Source organism: Hylobates moloch, unplaced genomic scaffold, assembly GCF_009828535.3.
Source record: "Hylobates moloch isolate HMO894 unplaced genomic scaffold, HMol_V3 SCAFFOLD_2, whole genome shotgun sequence".
NCBI classification, from domain to species: Eukaryota; Metazoa; Chordata; class Mammalia; order Primates; family Hylobatidae; genus Hylobates; species Hylobates moloch.
Genome location: NW_026652277.1, coordinates 92,490,856 through 92,512,700, shown reverse-complemented (window position 1 = coordinate 92,512,700; position 21,845 = coordinate 92,490,856). Strand labels below are relative to the sequence as shown.

General features: G+C 37.8%; 1 protein-coding gene across 3 annotated transcripts in view; it reads right to left on the bottom strand.

The window, feature by feature from the left end:
* The window catches only part of LOC116469144 (putative uncharacterized protein encoded by LINC00472), a 76,935-nt gene extending 58,627 nt beyond the window's left edge, over nucleotides 1-18,308 (bottom strand). For 2 of the 3 annotated variants that reach the window (XR_009212359.1, XM_058435281.1), the window contains exons 1-3: nucleotides 17,629-18,072; nucleotides 14,867-14,939; nucleotides 13,952-14,101 (exon numbers count right to left, since the gene is read on the bottom strand). Coding sequence is in view for 2 of the 3 variants with exons in the window: in XM_058435281.1 (XP_058291264.1) it covers nucleotides 13,986-14,101; nucleotides 14,867-14,939; nucleotides 17,629-17,976 (537 nt within the window). In the remaining variant the exon portion in view is untranslated. Of the gene's footprint in view, nucleotides 1-5,121; nucleotides 14,102-14,866; nucleotides 14,940-17,628 lie in introns of those variants that run through there. The other variant, XM_058435278.1, reaches the window with a different exon arrangement.
* Nucleotides 18,309-21,845: the final 3,537 nt, after the last annotated feature.

Here is a 21,845-nt window from a genome sequence, read left to right as displayed (position 1 = left end):
CAGGTATTAGAATAAATGCTACTATTTTAAATAGTGGTATGATCATACTGTTTTAGTATCACTTCTTTATCATCATCATCAATGGGTATTAAACAGGGAAAAGAAACTCTTTTACATTAATGGAAACACTATATATTTATAAAATACTGTGTTTTAGAGGACAAAAGATATCACTTTCATATCTTTCTAAAGTGTCTGGTTTCTATATAAGTGTATAGTTAATATTTCTATTATACACTTAAATATTTCTACTTAAATATTCTATTTAAGTGTATAATATTAAACGAATCTGCCATAAGAAAAATATGCATTTACAAAAAAGGCAAATTAGAAATTATGTCCATCACAGAAATCTTCTACAGGATTCTGAATCTTAAAATTGTCTTCATATATTTAGGATAGAATTTGATGTATTTATTATTTTTAAGAGATGAGTTATTGCATAAAGCTAAGTTAAAAGTTCAACTAAATGGAAACAGTATCCACAAATTCCTAAAATACTATTCTAATCATCTGAAACAAGAATAGGTTTTTCAAATAACAGAGTTAGTTGAATCAGTATTTGTTTGTTTTAGACACTTTATTAAGCTGAGAGCTGCTACTTTATTACTTAAAGACTAAGCCTATAAGGAAATAAAAGGGGTTTAATCCAAGTAATGTGAAAGTAACTAACCCTTCACCTTACTTTTTTTCCCCAAATAATTTTGGTTTCATTAATGGATTTTTTGTGAATGGGTCTAAAAAACACCTATTTTTGAAACTGCAGAAAGGGCAGGACAAAACAAATCACTTCATAGATTTGTCTGTGAAATATTGTCCTACTACGCTTTTTTAAAAATAATAAAAATACTGTAACACATTTCCTCACTTCTCTTACGAATACTTTTTGATATTGCAAATTCTATGCAAATACAGAGCACCTCCTCAATGCCCTGCTGAAGCCCTCTAAAAATGTACAGAGATGGTTTTAAAGTGATTTAATTTATACCATTTTAATTCAGCTTTGTAAAAATGTATCAAAGAGATAGCAAGGTATTCAGTTTTAGTAAACAAGATAATTGCTCCTAAAGTAGCCCCTTGAAGTCCTTGAAGTCCGAGGCAGTAGGCAGCTGCAAACATCCGACTGAAAGCCCATCTGTGGCTTCACAGCTTCCAGTCGAGGATGTTTACAGTCGCTCACTGTCAACAGCAATATACCTTCTTTAGCCTTCTGTTGGGTTAACCTGAAGAAGTAATCCAGCAAGTGTTTCCAAGATGTGCAGGCAACGATTCTGTAAAGTATTGAAGCCTCATTCAAACAGCAATATTCTAGAAAATGTCTCAAATTCAAAACAAACAAGAAGGCTCATGGATGTCTATTCATCACTGAGCTTCTAGTTTCTATAAAATTTTGTGATATACCAAGACAAAATATATAAATGGTTTCATTCATTACTGTTAGCCACAAGAAGTAAATAGGCAAGTGGCCAGGTTACTTAATATGATTTCAACATGCATTATGTAATTACAATCCTTTAAGCAAAAGTGACCAAACACAGAACTAAATTATCTTAACAGCATAAAGCGTACATTTAACATCAAATACTGCAGTTAAGTGAACTTAGACTACTAGTGAAAATATAAAAGGTCTACTGGGAAAGTTATAAACTCTGACAAAAAAAAAAAAAAAGACTTACGTGCTGCTTTTATAGATCACTTTTGCTTTAAAGTCTGCTCCCAGAGAGGACTTGTACAGTCAGCTGATTTTTGAAAGAGTAAGCAACAATCAGGAGAAAAACAGAAAAGAATAACGAGGTATAACACAGGCATATATCAGTATGTGGATCAAAGTTTCCCACTGGAAAAACACAGAACCTATCACTCACAACAGTGACGCACATTAACTCCAAATTTGAATGTTTTGAATTCCACTCCCATTCTCTTATGAAAATAAATGAGGAAAACTGAAGGTTAAGCTCTATCAGTCACTACTTTCCTGAAGTAATTCAAAACCATTCTGAATCTAGTGAAAGATTAAGTTGATACAGAAAAGTGGGTGTGCCTTTCCCTGAGATTTGTTTTTAGATGAAGTTACCGTAAGGTTCTTAAATTGCGAAAGTCTTAGTAGTTTGTGATCCCAAACCCGAAACAAAAATAAAATCCACACAAAAAGCATCATGTTTACTGAAACTAACAAATATGAAGAACTCCATAAATTACTTTTTCAAAGCAAAGGATAACTCTATCCCATTAAGGTTAAAAAAGTTAATCTTTGAGTCAGCAGGTGAAAACAAGCTGAATTATGTTGTGGCCTTTTTCTTTATTAACTAAGGACTTTGAACTATTAAAACTTCCTAGGGAACCAGTTTTCTCAATGGGTCAAGTCACATAGGGGAACAAAGCAAACTTTATCAGTGCTGTGCAATTCTACATTCCAGAAATTCTTAGTACTTGGCATTCATATACCACTGCCGACTAGAACTTGAGTCAATCCACCAAACTCAGCTATGGCTACCAACCTTGTGAACTTCTCACCAAGATATCCACTTCTTTTAAGTTAGCCACGACTAGACAGGCAGAGAGCTCTTTAATTAAAATAGATAAATACCAAGGCTTACACCCTGGGGGGACATTGTATATCAGTGACTTTTTACAAAAAGAAAATGTTTTTACTATCATAAATTTTTCTCAAAGTGACAGGTCCCTTACTTGCCTTGGAATCTTACCACTTTTAAATAACTGTAAATTATTAAATAACAGGTAAAACAGTAACAAGTAAATACCAAGCAAACAACCTCAAATAACAAATAATTGCTTAAATAATTCTATTGCCACCCTCTCACCTGGAGAACTGCTGATCCAAGTGGGACCTATACTACTCAGTAACCAAAAAAACAAGCATGTAGTTTAAGTAATAGTGAGTCTCAGTTAAACTGGCAAAATTGTCTGGCATCTGATTGGAATAAATCTGCTTTTAGCTTTCACATAGATTTCATCTAGCTCGTATCTTGCTAAAAGAGGAGCCGACATACATACAGGCAATAAAATGCTTTTCCATTTATGAACTCTTATAACTAAGATCTTATGGTCTTTAATTATTTTGTTTAGTGAACATTTGATGTTTATTCATGAAGTTCTGAGCAAAAGGCTGTTTTCAAAGTTATGTTAAGGAATTCATTGGATCAGCAATTCTCCAAGTGAGAGGGTGGCAACAGAATGACCAGGACAGCTTCTTCTAACCCCACATACCTGGATTGCCTCTGCCACATCCACATTGCAATTCTTATTCAGCTGCTGGGTATGTAAATTTTGCAAAAGCTATCAAACAATTTTGCTACACCTTCAGGGCAGGGAACCACTGTTCTAGAAGGACTGAGCTAAATAAGTTTAAGACTAAAAAATCTTGCCATGGCCTGAGAAATATGACCAGTAAATCCATTTAAAAATCATGAATTAAAAACAAATATGGCAGAATAAGATCCAATTGTGTTCAATATATCAGACCCTGATTTGTCTTATATAACCCTAGAAATGCTTACAAAAAACAATGTACCTACTTTAAATCCATAAGGATACTCTTTAGCCCTGTTAGACAAGGTCTCTAAAGTCTTCCCACCCTAAGTTGCAAATCTGGATGTCTGTACCCTGGACACGTTTTATTATCTTCCTCACATCAGTTTTGTTTTAAGTGCTTGCAGGATTAATTCTTTCTGGTGGAGAGTTTAGGAGCAGCCCGAGACGAAGTATAAAAATTTTTTTTAGCTACCCTGAACCATTCAATCCTCTTCCACCCTTCTCCTCTCATGTCCACATAACCTTCTCGCTCTCTATCCTTGGACTGTTTGCAGTGAAACTCTAAGAATGAACGTGTTCCATGTCAGCACTGGACCCAGTGCCCAGGCTCTACATCCTCCAATCCTCCATCTCTTTGGGGGCTTAGTGTCCAGGGTAGCTGCACCAGTAGTTCTGGCATTCATCCTCTGTCTTGTTCCTTTGGAAAAACACACCTAAAGGCAAGAAATCTAGGTGGTCTTCGATATCTTTTCTAGAAAGCATACATAGAACTGATCTGAAATTGAAGTGACCTAAATGTACAAACAAAATTCTGCCCTTTAAAATTAATCTTTACCTTCTCTGATTCATTCTTTTACACATAGTCCACACTCTTTTAGTCTAATTCAAGGGCTTCTAATTCATTATATTTCCTGCTAATGATGATAATGATGAACCTTCCCTTGAATTTCTTTGTAATTAATACAAATACGGACCTACTTACTCCTTGCCTCATGAAAGTGGACGAATGCTGTAAGAATTTACTGGGAGTGATTTCCCATGGATTGTGCAAATGTGGAAGATTGTTAAGGAATTCAAATTCTGGGAAGAAAAGTATTATCTTGGATAGTATAGAGCTTACAGTTATAAGGAATAAAATCTCTTCTACTCTAGAAATGAATACCGCTTAAATATCATTCTCTGATAAAATGGTAATGAAAAATAAATTGAGAATTGAGCAAAAGTATATGTACTCAAGTTTAAAGCCTTAATTTTAATACAACCTCAACTACGTATTTGTTGTACGATAAATAATGCCTATACATGATCTCATTTCATCCCTGCCACAGCAAGATAAGGCATCTATAATCATTACCATCACAGATAAGGACAACAGGCTTGGAGAATTGAAATCACATCCGTTACTCACTTTTCTATTCTGATTTTTTTTATTGTAAGCTTTTCTGAATTATTTGTGGAGTACTGGAGGGTGTGGGTTTCAATAAATATGAAGTAGTCAACCATAGCTCAATGAAAATTGTATTTTCTTTTAAAATTGGGCATAAAAAGTTAACAAATGAAAAAATGTTTCAGAGTAGAAACAAATATCCAGATCCTTTGGTGATAAAGCAGTTCATTCAGTTACTCATTCATTCATCATATATATTCACTTGCCAAAGTCTCCTCTAAGTTAATACTGACTTACTATCTATGCCAGGGTTCCCCAGACAGGACATCTCAAAGCCTGACAGATAGATAGCTTTTTTAGTTGTGGTCACCCTACTTTCTTCCTCCTGCACTGGGACCCCCATCTGGCTGGAGCTCCTCCTTCCTACTTTGGCTGGCATTCTTACAAGGGAGGGGGATTCCAGAGGGTCAGGGCATCCCAGCCTCCAGGCTAATAAGGGACTTTCCACCCCACTCCCATCCTGCTCCCTCCCTTCCTTCAGGCAAGTCATTGTCAGCAGTTCCCTGGCACCTCCCTTAGACCACCTGCTGGCTCAGTTCACTCCTCCCCAGGGACTCCTGCTCTAGGAGACTCCTCTCAGGAAGAGCAACCCTAACCAAGAAATGCCCTTCTATTGAAATCGGTCTTACTTCTAAAGGGACATTAGGTAGATTTAAGATGAATTTCATTGTAATAATCACATGGCTGAATTCAGACTCCAAACAGCTGTTTTATTTTTTAAAAAAGATCAAAGCTGTAAGATTAAATTATCTGCACAATAAAAACTGAACATGATTTAGTATAAAGAGAAATTATTACAGAGGAACATAAGTCTATAACAGAAACTGCATTTTAAAATAAACATATTATATTTCTAAATTTCACTATTTAAAAAACACCCATTTCTAATTTAGGTCAACTGTACATAATTGACATTTCCATCAATATTTTAAGCAAGTTAAGTGATTTTGGTGACCTTAAAGAAATACTAGAAAGTAATCTGCTACTCATTCATTATTTTAAAATTTAAAAAGCATTTCTAAAGCCAAGGTTAGTTTAGAGTCTTTTATTATTTTGTGTAAAACAACAATAATTACCACAAAAATCTAGATCTCTGACATACTTAGAAACTAACCCATGCTGAAATTATATAATCATTAGAATAAGTTTACAAAGCTATGCAATGATAAAAAACATTAGCTATCCCATCAAGTTAAAGAAATGCCAAGAACGAAACTGATATAATCATTACCATGTTAAAAATTCATGATTTTTTCTCTCTACTTTTCTGTATTTTACAATTTTTTAATGTGAATACTTTAATACAAATTGTTTTAGAAACAACTGACTCATTTCAGACATAAGAAATAATATATATTTTATATCTCAAGCGTAATGTAGACAGTACCAAGATATTTCTTATGAACAGTTCTCTACCTAGGTAATCTTTGGAAGGAGAGAACATTGCATATACCTCTTCCCTGAAGGCTATGATTCTGTCTCGATCACTGCTGTACCTGCTGGAGCACACCATAATGTGCCTTTTATACAGTGGATGTTCAGTATATACTGGCTAATTTTTAAGCTGTTGATAAGAAGATCTTTAAAACACGCCTTACTTATAATGATCCAGCATCCTTCTTTTGAAAAATTTAAAATCTCACGCTCTTTAAAAAGTGCTTTTTTCCCCTTTAAAAAGTGATGAAATAGAGACAACAGTTAATAATTGGTACAGGCTAGAGCCCTAACATGAAGATGTGGCTTCCCCCTGCCCAATCCTGTGGTCTATGAGAACTGTCCAGAGACCAGCCAATGCTTTTGCCAAGGTAGGAAGACGCGTAGCATTAGACTGTTTTGATAGTGACTGGCACAGACAGGTCTCTTAGGCTTATAGCCTGTTCTCTCCCTGAATAGAAACCAGGATACCCAACACCTTACAGACTTCTTTTGAGAAGTGACTGAGGTATGCACAAGAAAGTACCACACACATATTAGTGATTTTTCCTTATTATGACTCTGATTATAAACATGTTAGGGCAAATTAAACAGAACAGTGTTTACTAATGGAAACAAACTACTAAATTGTTATTTGGGTTTTTAAACTAGCTACATGATCTCATTGACCTCACTGGACATCTATTTCCTCAACTGTAGTAGGAGGGCTAATAGATTCTCTCCAAAATCCTTTCAGTTATAAAATTCTATTATTTAAATTCCTTCATTGCTTGAATTTATGAGGTAGAGTGGAAACTGGAGAGAAGGAAGGACGGAAGATTTTTTTTTTAAAGTTAAACATACATGAAACATGAAAACAGACTTCCCTTAACTAGTGAGTTTTCCTAATACAAAGAACCACCAATTACCCTGAATTCATTCAACATCACTTCCCACACCCACACATTTTTTAAAATAGCAAGACTACAAAATAGTTTGAGTATATTTACAGACACAGTAGTCAGTAACTGGCTTATGAAGCTTTCTATAGAAGAACTTGTCTCCAATATTGTTTATTTGGATACAAACTGGGTTTGGCATGGGAATTGGGTTGCAAGCAGCAAAATAAAAGAGATTCATATACCTTTACCCATGGCAAACAGTGACACAGCATACCGAAAACAGGGATATGAAATTCTTTAGAGTAGGGTGCAGTGGCTCGCACCTATAATGCCAGCACTTTAGGAGGCTGAGGAAAGATTGCTTGAGCCCAGAAGTGAGACCCCATCTTTACAAAAATAAAAATAAAAATATTAGCCTGGCACAGTGGCACATGCCTGTAGCCCCAGATACTCAGGAGCTTGAGGCAGGAGGATCACTTGAACCTGGAAGGTCGAAGCTGCAATGAGCCCTGTTAATGCCACTGAACTCCAGCTTGAGCAACAGAGATACCCTGACTCAAAAAAATAAAAAACAAAATCTTAAAGAGTCCAAGCTTTATATCAGGTTATCAGACCTTTATGTCACTGCACAGGAGAATGGGCAGCTGATATGGTTTGGCTGTGTACCTACCCAAATCTCACCTTGAATTGTAATAATTAACACGTGTCAAGGGTGGGGCCAGGTGGAGATAATTGAATCACCGAGGTGGTTTCCCCCGTCCTGTTCTCGTGGTAGTGAATAAGTCTCATGAGATCTGGTGGTTTTATAAACAGGACTTCCTCTGCACAAACTTCTTGCCTGCCACCATGTAAGACATCCCTTGCTCTTTCGCCATGATGGTGAGGCCTCCCCAGCCATGTGGAACTGTGAGTCAATTAAACCTGTTTTTTTTTGTTTGGTTTTTTTTTATAAATTGCCCCGTTGCAGGTATGTCTTTATTAGCAGCATGAGAACAGACTAATATAGCAACTTAACTTGAAACAGCTCTTGCACCTCAAAATCAAAGACACTTTCAGTAGAGTTTTACTGTAAGTTAATGTTTGATTTAAACTGTTGTGGGCTACCCGAACCTCAGTTGCTCACATAAAGATTTTCTACAAAATAACTGCAAACTTCTAAAATAAAAATCAAACAAAGAATAGTTATTAAAAGACTCATGTTATGATTGCATTCTACCGTATTCACCTAATTAATATGTACTCACAGCAGGTTTGTGCTAAATTTGAATCACTAGGGATAACTGATGATGAAAATACAGTGTGACTGGCCCTAATTTTATTCGTAGAGTTAAGCATCAAGAGTGGAGGTTTTTAAAAAAAGCTCAGGTCAACCAAACAGGGCAGCCACAGAAGCAACAGCAATGAGCCATCAACTCCTGTTTTGCTCCTCTTGTCTCTGGGGAGGAAAGAGAGTCTGAGAAAGCATGGGATAGTTTCCATTAGCATCTAGGCCCAAGTTCTCTTTCTGCCTAACTCTAGAAAACCTTGGTGTGGTGGCAATCTAGGATAAACAAATGGGGAGAGGAGTGTACAAAATAAAAATTTCCATGATTATAGGAAAGGATGGACAAATGGGAAAAACTGATGGAAAAAAAAAAAAAAGAAAAAAGCTCCTTTTCCTGCTTTCTATCCCCCAATTTACTGGTGATTCCTCACATGTTTGAACAGCAGTTACTGCTATGCATTGATCAAGAAAAACATCTTTAGTTTACTTCAGATAGGGATCTAACCAAACCTGCTAAGATCATACTTTTCTATTTGACAAATGAACAACTATTTTAAAATAAATTTCTTCAAATCTAGATTTTTACCATTTAGATTAGCTCAATATTTTTGTTTTGTTTTGTTTTGTTTGAGATGGAATCTCACTCTGGACCAGGCTGGAGTGCAGTGGTGCAAGCTCGGCTCACTGCAACCTCTGCCTCACAGGTTCAAGCAATTCTCGTGCCTCAGCCTCCTGAGTAGCTGGGACTACAGCCATGCACCACCATACCCAACTAGTTAAACTGAGTGTTTTTCATAAAAACTAATGAATAATCTACCTTTTCTATAAAGAAAAGTCATTACAGATTTGAGAAGCATCAAAAATATCCTAAATTCCCCAAAGAATTCTTATTCTGACGTTAGTTTTACATTCCATGGAACAAAAAATGCCACATTTTCATTTTACATAAATTATCTACTAAGAGAACTTATATACAAAAGTACTTTATGTTAACTTAAAAAATGTAACTGATGAAACCAACTAGGCTAATTTAGAGTCTCTGAAACATTACCTGAAACATTAATTTCTGAAAATCACCACATTGGTTAGGATTCTAAGGTACGCAAGTCTTAGTTTTACTCTTATTTTTTTCTTTCTTTCTAATGCTAGTCTTAAAATTGCCTCTAGTATTTTCTAAATGTGCTCAGAAGTCCTAGGGCTCTGGTAGTTTTTTAACTAATAAAATAAACATAGCAATAGAGTACCTGCAGTTCTGCTAACAATATTGTTTATATTATAAGTCCAATCCACAAAGGCTACAGAGAAAAATATCCAGTATAAACAAACATTACTTAGATACCAGTGGCATCTTAAAGCAGCACACCCAAGTCTCAAAATGCAAAAGGGAGAAATTTTCCACTCCCACGATGCCAGGCACAACTCCCTGGTAAAGCACTTGTCAGGTAAAAGATAGTGACATTGCCTGTTACTGTGAAGTTGGAGAGGAGGTGTGGGTGTGAAGCACATCGGTAATTCTCTCTTCATTTTCTCACCCTCTTTTTCTCCCCTCAGTATATCTCTTCTTTTCCACAATCTCTCTCCTTTCTCCATATTTCCTACTTTGAGCTGCTCTCCCATCCCCAATTCCAACAAAAAAGACAGCTTTGTCCTTTAATTCTGTTGTTTACCATCAATCCCTAAATTTTATACAACACACATTCATAAACACTACTGGATGATATTTTCAAAAGAATATACAAAGGGCAAAGAGGGGGTTGAAATGGGCTGGGGTTAAAGCTAAGAAAAAAATTATCCACCGGTATTTGCAATACCTAACCTTCTAGCTGAGAGAGAAGTTAAACCCTACAAAAAAGCAGGAGTCAGCCGAGAAATGAGGAGGAGGTAAGACATAAAGGCTCATGTAGCCCTATGAGAAACACATGAGCCAGTACAGCCACCTCACCAGGCCGGAACAGGCAGCGGAAACCTGAGGAGTGCCTCCTCTTTCTAAGTTTACTTCTAGAGCCCAAAGGCTTAAAATTGAGGAATGAGGACATGTTGCTCTTTAAGACTGATCCCAGCTGAGTCCCTGATCCTTTCCAAGTAGACACATCTTCCCAAACTCTTGCACATACTTCTGTTGCTTCTTAGCACTACTAAGTTTTCCACTCTGCTTACACTTATCACTCTCTCCTTACTTAAGGCCTTACCATTAAATAAAACTTTGTATCTTAGTTTTCTCAATTGTAAAATGAAGATAATTATAATTATAGAGTTAAGAGGATTAAATATTCTAGTATTTATAAAGTGTTTAGGACATGAAACATGTCTCAGTGTTTGGGACATGAAAGTATTTGTTTAAATAAAATAAAAATAAAGTAAACCATCTGTGACTATATATACCCAAATTCAAACGACAATAAGTTTTTTACAATGGCAAAACAGACTTCAAACAGAAAAGAATACTGAGTGTATTGAAGTTGTCACTCTATCATCAATCCTACAGAATTACTAAGGACTGAGAAAGATTCCCTAAGAAACAAGGCTTTATCTTAAACTTCCATGTTTAGTCAACTTCGGTCCTGAAACACTAATTATTAAGGAAGAAACACATCTATTTATTTTCTGAAACCACATTTTATAAAGTGGAAATAGGAGTCTACCCTTAGCATGGAACATCCTGTGTCTGACTATTCAGCATTGCAAGTCATTTGCATTCTTTAGGTATTATTTAGATAATATTATTTAAGACATTTCACTGTATATTCTAAAAAAAGAGTTTCAAGTGAAATGTTTAAGAGGAACAAACTTACTTTCATTTCAAGTCAGGGCTACAATAAAATGAAAAGGACGGCTATGATGAAAACAGAAAAAAAAGGGGACAATATTGAAAGAGAGAGAAGAAAATAATGCCAGCTTCGTGACAATGGGGCTATCTACTATGCTTATAATGCACGAATAAGTAAATGATATAATGGCATCAAAACTTACTATAAACAGAGATCAGAGTGATCTTGAATATGGGGCTACCTATCTGGGAAGTATAAAATTACCTCATTAAAGTGAGAACTCTGCTTTAAACTTTAATTTCCCTATTTTTAAATTGCTTTTAAGGCAAAAATGTTCTAAATACATGTCTGGAGTCTCAAGATAAATTACCAGAAATTAACAACTATGTGGGTTTTTATTTTTCTATCAGAGTTTAGGAACAAGTTTCACTATTTTTTCCTGGTCATTGAAATATAAGTTGAAAAAATTTTATATTGAAATGCCAACTTATAAACCTGTAAGACAGCTAACTATATTTAAAATAACTTCTGAAAGACTGATTTCACAAATTTCAGGCCTAGAAAATTTTAAACATGTAAACACCTGTTCTCTAAGTTATAGTAATATAATGTTAAGATTTTAAAAATATATTTGACTTTTAAAAAATATTGTGTTTACAACAAAATTCTACTCATAGCAATTTAAGGAATATAATTAGAGGTTTTATGAAAATAGATAAATCCATATTTAATAGAAAGTATTAGCACTGATATTTTTAATCTACACAAATGGAATTTAAAAATTTCCAAAAGTTTCTGTTAAAGATATACAGTTTTGAAGTGTTAAGCTTGTCTAAAAGAGTTCTAACTTCTGCATGAAGAAAAGTGCACTTCATTTAAGCAAGAAATTTCCATTACTTCTAGATTAAGAAGCCACACCTCATACAACTACTGACAGGAAACCATTTTAATTCAAACCTCTACCACTACCCAGCCTGAAGCAAAGTTTAAAAAAAGAAAGAAAGACACAAAAATACAAGCACAACTCACATTTTCAAAGAAAGGAAACTCTTGCTAAATAAGTAGCAATTATGCTGAAGAATTTATATGCTAAAGCACGAATGAATATAAAAACACCAGAGCAGTCAACCATAGCTTTAGCACTTTGAGTATGATTAACAGAATGAACTTTCAAAGGTCAATTAAATGTCAACACTCTTTAAAGAGATATTCTTAAGCCTGGTCAATGTGTAACAGCACCTCTTAATTCAGGGGTATCCTTCTTAGTTTAGGCATAACATGCATGGGATAAATGTACATATATATGCAGAAATACAACATGTCTCCAACCAGATTACTACAGAAACTCATGTATCACCTACCCTAGAGTTTTGACTATGTTAGTATTTTCCAAGTTATGAAATGATTAAAAGAAAACATAAATATATTACTATATAACACTATCCAATGAAGAAATGCTTAGGACTAAGGCTTATCAAGAAGTTCATCCTATTTATTCAACAATATGAAATCATTCCCAAGGATAATGCCATATTGTCCACAATACATATTATCCAGATAACTAAGTCACCCCCCCATTAACCTTCCCTGAATTCTTGTGGTTAAAGAGTTTGGAGAAAAGGAATATGGCATTTAAAAATTACCAAGTTTAGCATCAGAAATTTCTGGGATAGTACAGAACAAGTCCTGAAGGCACTGAGTGCCCATTACTGACATTTCCATCCAAGAACTCAGTAAGATCTTCAATCCCATCCCATGTGAACTAGGCCAAATTGTCCAAGAACCTCAGAATAAGCAAAGACCACCAAGATTATCTGACCCAATCCTCTCCACTTAACAGATCAGCAAATATAGATCCAGAGAGGTAAAGTAACCTGGTTCGGCTCACACAGCTCCTTAGCAGCTGTCTTAAAACTCAGTCCAGTGCTTTCTTCTCTACATGAAGTCCATCATATACTTTTTTCTTCCATTAGGACTTTAAGACCAGGACATAATTGTCCAAATAACGGTGGCTACCATCAGAATTCAGAGAAAGCTGGGATTTTTAAGAAGCTAATGATCTGGGAAGGCTCCAAGGAGAAGCTGGAAATTGAAGAATGAGTAGAATCTGGGTGGTTTGAGAGGAGGCATCACACATGAGGGAAGCAATATGGGCTCATGCATAGTGTTGAGCCTGCCATGTTCCTGAACTACAGAGACAAGGTTTAGAGGAAAATGGGGTTTTAAGGCCACCTTATAAGCCAGGCAAAAAAAGGTTCAATTTGATGAGGGAACAAATAGAAAGTTATTAGGGGACTTTTATTTTAGAAACCTGATGTGATGAACGCAGAGACTAGTCTAGCAAAAGGTGTGCAAGAATGGAAGTGGGAAGAGGGAAAGATTGGAGGTGCTTCATAGGGGTCTGTTTAATAATATTAATATCTTATAGGGCTTTTGTGAGGAACAAGTGAGCTGATAGGAGAGAAGGTATTTGACAAGAATAAATGCCCTAGAAAGTAAAATTATATTAAAATTCTGGGGGTAGGGGCCTCTCTGACCATATCTCCACGTTTTGGTGACACACACTTCTCTATAAAAGCAAATTTGGAGATGAGCTGTGGATCTATTCCTATAAGATCACAGAAATCTCTTCCCTTCAATATTTGCAAAAGCTAGATCCCAAGGGGGAGAGACAGCTGCCATCCTTAAGCCCCTGCAAGGCTATAGATCAGTAATGCTAAAATCCAAAACTAGGATTCTGTCTTTGAGGCAGACCACATAATCAGTGTGTCTCAAAGTGAGTCAAGAAAGTATATAATTAAGTGCTAAATAAGGTAGTACAAGTAAGGAGGAGAGTAGAAGAGACAGCACCTGAGCCAAGGAGGTACATGATCAAAGTTATTACCTGGCACTGCAGCACTGCAGTCCACATCCTTCTCCTATCCCTTTCCCTCTGCCCAACAACTACTACTTCCATTGTGTCCATAGGTACTTATCTCCTCCTGCGTTGCGTTGTCTTCCTCTCTTTTCCTTCTTCTACAGCAACTCACCAGGACTAAAAAGGAAATTTGAAAAAGTTATTATAATAAATTAAAAGCTACATATATTAAATGTATACTGTGTGATTTATTAGCTGATGATGTTTTAATTTATAATCTTACATAATTTACAAAACAACTCCTATGAGGCAGTACTATTATCCTCATTTTTCAAGTAAGGAAACAAACTTACAGAGTCAAGGATGTAGGTTGAAGCTACCCAAGCAGTAAATGGCAAAACTAGGATTGCCATCAGGACTGGCTGACTCCTCAACCTATGCTTTGAACCTCTCTTCTAAACAATCACTGCCCCTCTTTTTTTAACTGATAAGCTTGAAAATTCTCACGTTGGGCATTTATAGATAGAGATTATAGGAGCCATTATATGAGTTTGTAGATTAAAGTTTTGACAACCAAGAACAGAGGTGCCTGGGCTTAGCCACACTTGCTTGCCAAATTATCTGCTTTAGGACTAAAATTTTTGAAATGTGACGCTTGAAGGATGTTGAAGGGACAGCCCTCCATCCAGCATTCTTGTCTATTCTCTCTCAGGTCATCCGTCCCTGTCCCTTAGGGTCCATTTCCAATCATTTGCTTGAAACTGTATATCCCTAGTTGAACAGAAGGCTGGGACTGCCACTCCCACAAATCACCAACAGGTTAAGGAGGATGGTGGGAGTATCCCACTAGTAGGAGGGGTCTGTGAACTGTGGTCTCTTGAGCCTTGTGTCCCAAAGCAGCCTTAACTCTGCTTGTAGGTGGTACATTCTATGTTGATTTACCTGCAGAGGTGGTTTCATGAGGGGTTCCCTGGCCACAGGGCCCAACTAAGAGATGATGCCAACATGTCTGGTGCTGTAGGGGAAATGATCAGAGCAGTGAGCATCTGGGGAGATTTTAATGTTCCTGGAAGAAAGCAACATGAGCATTACAACTGTGGCAAGAAAACTCTAACACTAATTCTTAAAATTTAGTGTAATTAACTCTCACTTCTGAAGGAGTTCATTAACCCACTTATGTCAGAGGTCGCACATTTTTTTGTGAAAAATCAGACCTTGGTGATGACCTCGAGCCGTGGGATATAAATAACTCCCACAAGCTTAGCATTCCAATAATGGAACACTAGGCATAAATGGGTTTTATGAACAGAAATTCTAGGTTCTCTTTACAGACATTCTGATTATGTAAATGTGGGATGTGCCCAGGAGTTTGAAGTTTTGTAAGCACTACAGGTGATTCTGACACAGGTGATCTAAGGACTACACTCTGAGATAAACTGCTGTGATCTCTTACAAGATAGCCCAGCCAGCAAATCTGCACAGAGGAGAACCCATATTCTACAAAAATAGCTTGTTCAAATATCCATGCTAAGCTCGAGGTTGGGTGGTTACTTTGAAATAAGGCCACTAGGCTTTCCAGAAGTTGCCAGGTTCACAAATGTTGAAGTGGTGGGGGGCGTTAGTATTTTCCTGATGTCACCAAATAGACCCTCAGAGGAATAACGGCATCTCTCACTGCAGTCCACATTCCACATTAAACCTCTTCTACACAAAGTGATTGTCTAGAGTGAAGACCATCTTGGCAAGATGCTACTTCCAGTGCTTAATTTACATTTGGTGATACACTGACGATAATTTTCCTCACTGTGGACTTAGTTGATTTCAAAAGGTATACTTTCCTTCATGTAACTAAATTGGTTTATTTCAAGCTATTTTAAAAATGAATTTAAAAACATCAGACAGCATTCAAGTGAGGTATTATGGTTACAATTAGGCCATTTAATTAGACATCCAATCACAATGCAAACAGCTACTGATTATTTAAGAAATATACCTTTACAAACGTTCGTGTTCTTCAAACAAAACTAGGTCATAAAATGTACTATGTTAAATCAATACTGCTATCTTTCTCCTGGAAACCCTATCACTTGTCTTTGTCTCTTTTCAAATGCATATACCTGTTTTAAAGCATAAACGTTTGGGCTAGATACTGGAACTAAGCTCTGTTTTTCTGCCAGTTCTTTCTTTGATACCTTCATTCTCTCCACTAAAGCATGATCATCATTCTCTTTAAGGATGAACAAGATGGGCTTTTAATTATTCTCATCTGAGTATTTTATTCAGCAAATATTTGTTGAGTATCTATATTTATGCACTTACTTTTGCAAAGCACTTTTGTTGCTATAAGCTCCATGAAGAGAAAATGCCCAGTGGAGTACCTGAAATCTAGAATTCACTCTCATGAAATGCTGAGAAAACTGAAAGACTTTGTCATTTACAGAACAAAATAATTTATCCTGTATACACTATTGACAAAGTACACATGCAATATTTAGGAGAATTTTGGTTATGAAAAATGTCTGATTTTACCGTTTAGAGAAAAAAAATGTAGGTTATCATGATAACCAAAAGTTTACACACCATTGTCTTGCAATACAACCTGTGACGACAATATTTCAATACCATTGCCGGACTAAACCTTTAACATTAATTATTTATCAAAATTATACATGCCACTAACACATCTCAACAAAGAAGATTATGTAAGTGAGCTGCCTTGGCGTCAGTAATACTGAACACAGTAGCTATTTTCAATCCTTCATTAAAATTAGATCAAGATGTACTTGCATTATGTGTTGCTGTTCCTGTAAGGAAGACTTACATTAGTTTAAGATTTACTTTGCGTATAAGTGACACTTTTTTCTCTTTTTTGACATTTCTTTTTCTTCTTTGTCCCCTCCTCCACTGCCCGCACCCCCCAACCAAAAAAAGTTTTCGGTAAAATACAGAAAGCAAAAACACAAACACCTGCCCTGTTCACTCTCTCTTATGCATAATAAATGCTTTGTTCTCCCCCTCAACTGGATCCGGCAGGGATCGCCCGGGGGCACCTGCCACTTCACCCTCAGACTTGGCTCTCTGTCCCCACCCTGGCCCCTAGGATTCCAAATGGTGCAGCAAAATACGACAATCCTAAGGTTCGTAAAATAAGCAATGGGTAATTTATTTTTCAGTGAAGGAAAGCCTTTAAATATTAGTGTTTTAAAACATCAAACTTAAAAGTTACTTCTGAGTAGGCTGAAAGGTGAATCCAGGCGCATGTAAACATACCCTGGCCTACCGCTTCATAACTCGCGCACCGTGTTGAGGCCCTAGGAAAATCTCAAAAACGGAGATGTAGTCTAAAAACTGGACGACACCATAGACCACGTTGCTGTAGCCCCACATATTACCCACGAGAAAACCTAAGTGGTAAAGTCACTTGTCCAAGGTCAAGCTGGGCCAGTCGCAGGCAGGGCTAGTCCGCGACCTTCTAACCTTTCCATCTCCCACCGAGCCGCGCACAGGCCCTTGGTCGCGCCGGCCCCCAAAGGGTTCCCACGGATACGGTTCCCAAGTCAGTGGCATGTCAGTGCCCTTCAAGCTACCGCACTTTTATTTGTTCTCCCCGCCAGCTCCATAAAGTATTAGTCTCTCTCCACGCCTTCTTCGCAAGCCCAGGTGCCCTAAACCACTTGAGCCCACCGCGCCCAAAGCCGACTCACCCTCAGCCCGAGGTGCGGGAGCCCTGGGACGGACTCCGGCCCTCCCCGCAGTCCCCGCCGGCCGCGCTGCGGCCCCGGCTGACGACGAGTCGAGAAAGTCACCCGCGGTGACCGTGGACGCGAGGGGCGGGCCGCGTCGCGCCGCCCCGCGGAGGCGCCGCAAACTTTTCCCGGCTCGCAAGTTGCCGGGCTCTGCGGCCGCGGACCGACTTCCTTCGCCGGCCACCGGAGCGAGGGGGCGCCCCTACCCCGGGAGGGGGCTGGGCAAGCCGGGAGACTGTCAAGTTGGGGTCGGGAGAGCGCGGGCGCCCCGCACTCTGGGGCGCGCGGGGCTGAGCCCGGCCGCATTGTCTGCGCGGCCTCAGAACAAGCCTGGCCGGAGGTGGCACCGGCGGGCGCGGGGAGGAGTTGCCGTCCCCTTTCGCCGCCGCCGCCCACCGCGTTCTTTGTGTGTCTCTCGCCGCCCTCCGGCTGCTTCGCCGCTCGCCTGACAGCTGATGGGCTCACCGCGCCGGGTCCCGCGTCCTCTCGGCCGCAGCCGGCGGAGCCCGGCCCGGCAGGAGGAGGAGGGGAGAAGAGGAGCGTTGACAGATGCTGTCTTGGAGCCGCCACCGCCAGGGGAAAAGCCTGGACTGCCTCGGTGAGAATGGGCCAGCCGGCAACCGGCCCCAGCCTCGCATTCGCCTCAAAGACCCCAATTAGCTAGGAAACCTCCTCTCCGCAGCGGCCCGCGCGGCTCCGCTCTTGCGCCCCGCGCCCGGCTCAGCGGACTAGCGCGCCCGGTGAAGAATCCTGGGGAACCCGCTCCGCCCCCTGGCTCCAGCGCCCTCCAATGGTGTCGGCGTACAGAGGGCTGTTCCGCCCAATCAGGTGTCGGAAAGCCCAGCCAGTCCCCGGGAGTGTAGCCAATAGAAGGCGACTCCGGCAACACACCCGCCCTGATCCACTAGGAACAAACCGCTCCGAGCCCGGTGGTGGGACCGATCCTGGCGCCCAGATCAAGCCAAGTCCGGCCAAAGCTGCGTCGCAAAGTAAGAACTGAAGACAGGTTCGGTGCTTAAATGACTATTATTTTACAGAGTTGAAGATGGGAACGGTGGACGCACAAAATCTTTACCCTCGGCTTAAAACGCCTTTTTTTGGCAAAAGTTTGTATATGAAAGAAAGCTGAACAAACACGTTGTAGCACTTTAAGTGAAGGCCTTTCCTTTTAGAACACTGCTTTGCAATGCCTAGTCAGCCGGCGCTCAGGTTGGTGCATTTAGAGTCCCGAGCGTTTGTGTTCCTAATAAGTTTGCCAGAATGTCAGGTATCTGAAACAGGTTAGTTTCTATCCTGCCCCAAAACACAGACTGTCACTGGCACCACCATGTTGTGGTTTTTTTCCATGAATGAAAACATAAGAGTTCTGTACGTAAATCATCTTTATTGTGAACTTTATTTCTATAATAAGGTCACACAAACTATCTTCAGTGGAAGTTGGATGAAATACTGGAAAAGAATAATGTAGAGATAGATGATAGATATATAGGATATCTCTATCCATCTGCCACCCATCTATCTATCAAGAAAGGACTTGAGTAAAGCACTGGCTATAAACGACTGTATCTTTTGATCACAGGACCTTACAAATAATAGGCACACTAGTTATTTATTTGATTTGAACAGGATGACTCACTTGTTACTGTTCATATGAAGTTTATAAACTTCATATGAGTTGTTTACTGAAAGTGGACTACACCATGACGAAAACAGTATTTGGCAACACATATTTGCATATTTTAAAATAAAATTACACTTATTTGTACTTCAAATAGTTACGTCAGTTTATTTCTTCGGGTAATAAACTGTGCATTTAAAAATTTTTGTACACATGTAGCATGTTCTTTCTTTATAAGTTATTTTGATGACCAAATACATTTTTTAAAGGATGATCTGTACAATGAACGGAAAGAAGAGAGAGATCTCAAACAAGAAAAATATGGCTATATTACCTCCTTGCTTTGGTGATTGAAACTCACCACGCTTTACCACATTTAGTTCGGGGGATAGCATGACCCCTGAAATGAAGTTTTATCAACAGATCCAGGTTCTGGATTGACCTTGAGCCAATCTCTTAATGACTAACTCTGTTACAAGAGAACAATATGCCTGGCTCTATCTGCCTCCTTGGGGTGCTGTAAGATCCAACCAAGATAGCGTTTGTCAAGCACTTTGCTTTCTGTAAAATACTGTGCCAAGTGCAGAACAATCTTAAATGTGTTATTTTTCTCTGCTTATTATCAGAACATTAATATTTCCTCAACTGCACATTTTTTCAATCTGAAGTATATTTTTGAGCCCATCAGTTTTCTCTCAAAATAGATCTGAATGAAACTCCTGCCTGCTCATTCTAGATCAAAGCAGTACTTTCAGGGTTTCTTTCTCTTTTTTAATGGAGAAGATGTTAGAAGAAGAATACTGAGGAAAGAATTCTGGATGGAAAACGTTCGAGAAATTTTATTCACTCTTAGTGTATTCCTCTTAGTATATTCCTCAAAAAGAAGATGTATCATAATGTCCAATTTAATACTCTGTTCATAATGTTTAAAAACTTAAGCAAGTTTCAGTGTATATGCCTAAAATAAGTTAACGTATCCTGTGTCTGCTAATATAGTTTTAGATGGAAGTTGTAAATGGCTGGCTCAAAGTTATACCCATAAATCAAGTACTGAATTTAAAATTTTGGGGGCATTTATTAAAGATTCACTTATCACTTTTGTACTTAATTGTCAAAGAGGAAAATAAATGTGTATTTTTAGATTCTATGTGTCGTAATATAATTTGTTTACTTTTTCCCAAAATATGCAGTCTATTACAGAAATTTAATTATTACTTCAAACAAATGTACATATGGTAACAATAGAATGTAAAATTTGCTGAATTTAGTTGAACCAGCAGTTGTAATTTTCAGTTAATTAACTGTATGTATTTCATTTTCTGAGTGAAAATTGTGGAAGAATTTATCAATATGAATTCAATATGCATGATTTATTAAGTATAGTTAAGTCAAAACCAATGTGTGGTAATTTCCTGATAATCGACAAGTCCATACCCATTTATTACATGGAAATGAATATTTCAGTGATTGTCTGGGTAGTATTTGTGATTTCACTGTGGTGATGTTTCATTCGCTAACTGGTATTTTCAGTTTTTCATCAGCGATTTTCTCATCAGTTGTCCAAAATGAAACAAAAGAGCTGAAGCTATTTTAGAGAGCTATCAGTTTTAGCACATTTTTAAATGTTTATGAGAGAAATTGACTTTGGGGTCAGTTTTAGCATTTATAAAGATGGTTTTTAAAAAATACATAGACATAGACATTGGTAAGATAATTTAAAAAATACATAGACATCTTTTATAAGTTGCCTCACATGATCTGTGGTAATATGACTATAATATTATTTTCTCTGTATCTTTACATTTAATTTGCGATCATCTCAAGATTGCTTCATCAGTGAATATAACAAAAACTGGATTTATATCTTCTCGATTCTGATAGTTGAAATGCTTCTGAATGTCTTGTCTTGGACAAATCAGAGTTCCATGTGACTTCTCAACAAATAACCGAGTCTAATTCATTAATCTGAAATGATGTTCTTAGGAATAATGAAATAATATCTATATAGAGAGAAGAGAAAAACGATTAGCTGTTTTTCTTTCTATTTCTTACATGGATGAGAGAAAAATGCCTTTGTGAATCACAACATCAGATCCCTTTAACTCTCCTTTTACAAAACTTATGTTTTGTCGATTTCTTGAACCCAACCGTGTAGTTGCCTTATTGTGTGATGTATCTATGGCAGGAAACTTTTGTATGCATATGGAGTAACAGAGAGAAAATTTCAGAAAACATTGGTGAGAGGCACACTAGACTACCTTCTCCATTTTATCTTGGGTCACGGTCCCTCAGGAAAATTTCTTTTAGAGTTAAGTGTTAGGAAAAATTTTATTTTTTCTGAAATGAGATCTTTGCAGCTTCTCCTTCTTATTTCAACTACCAGGAAGCTTGGAACCAAATTTACAGCTTAATTTAGCAAGGTATGGCCTGCTTCACTGTAATTTTTTTTCTTTTTTTAAATTTTAAATTTTTGTAAGTACATAGTAAGTGTATGTATTTGTGAGGTACATGAGATATTTTGATGCAGGCATATATGTGTAATAATTCCATCAGAGTA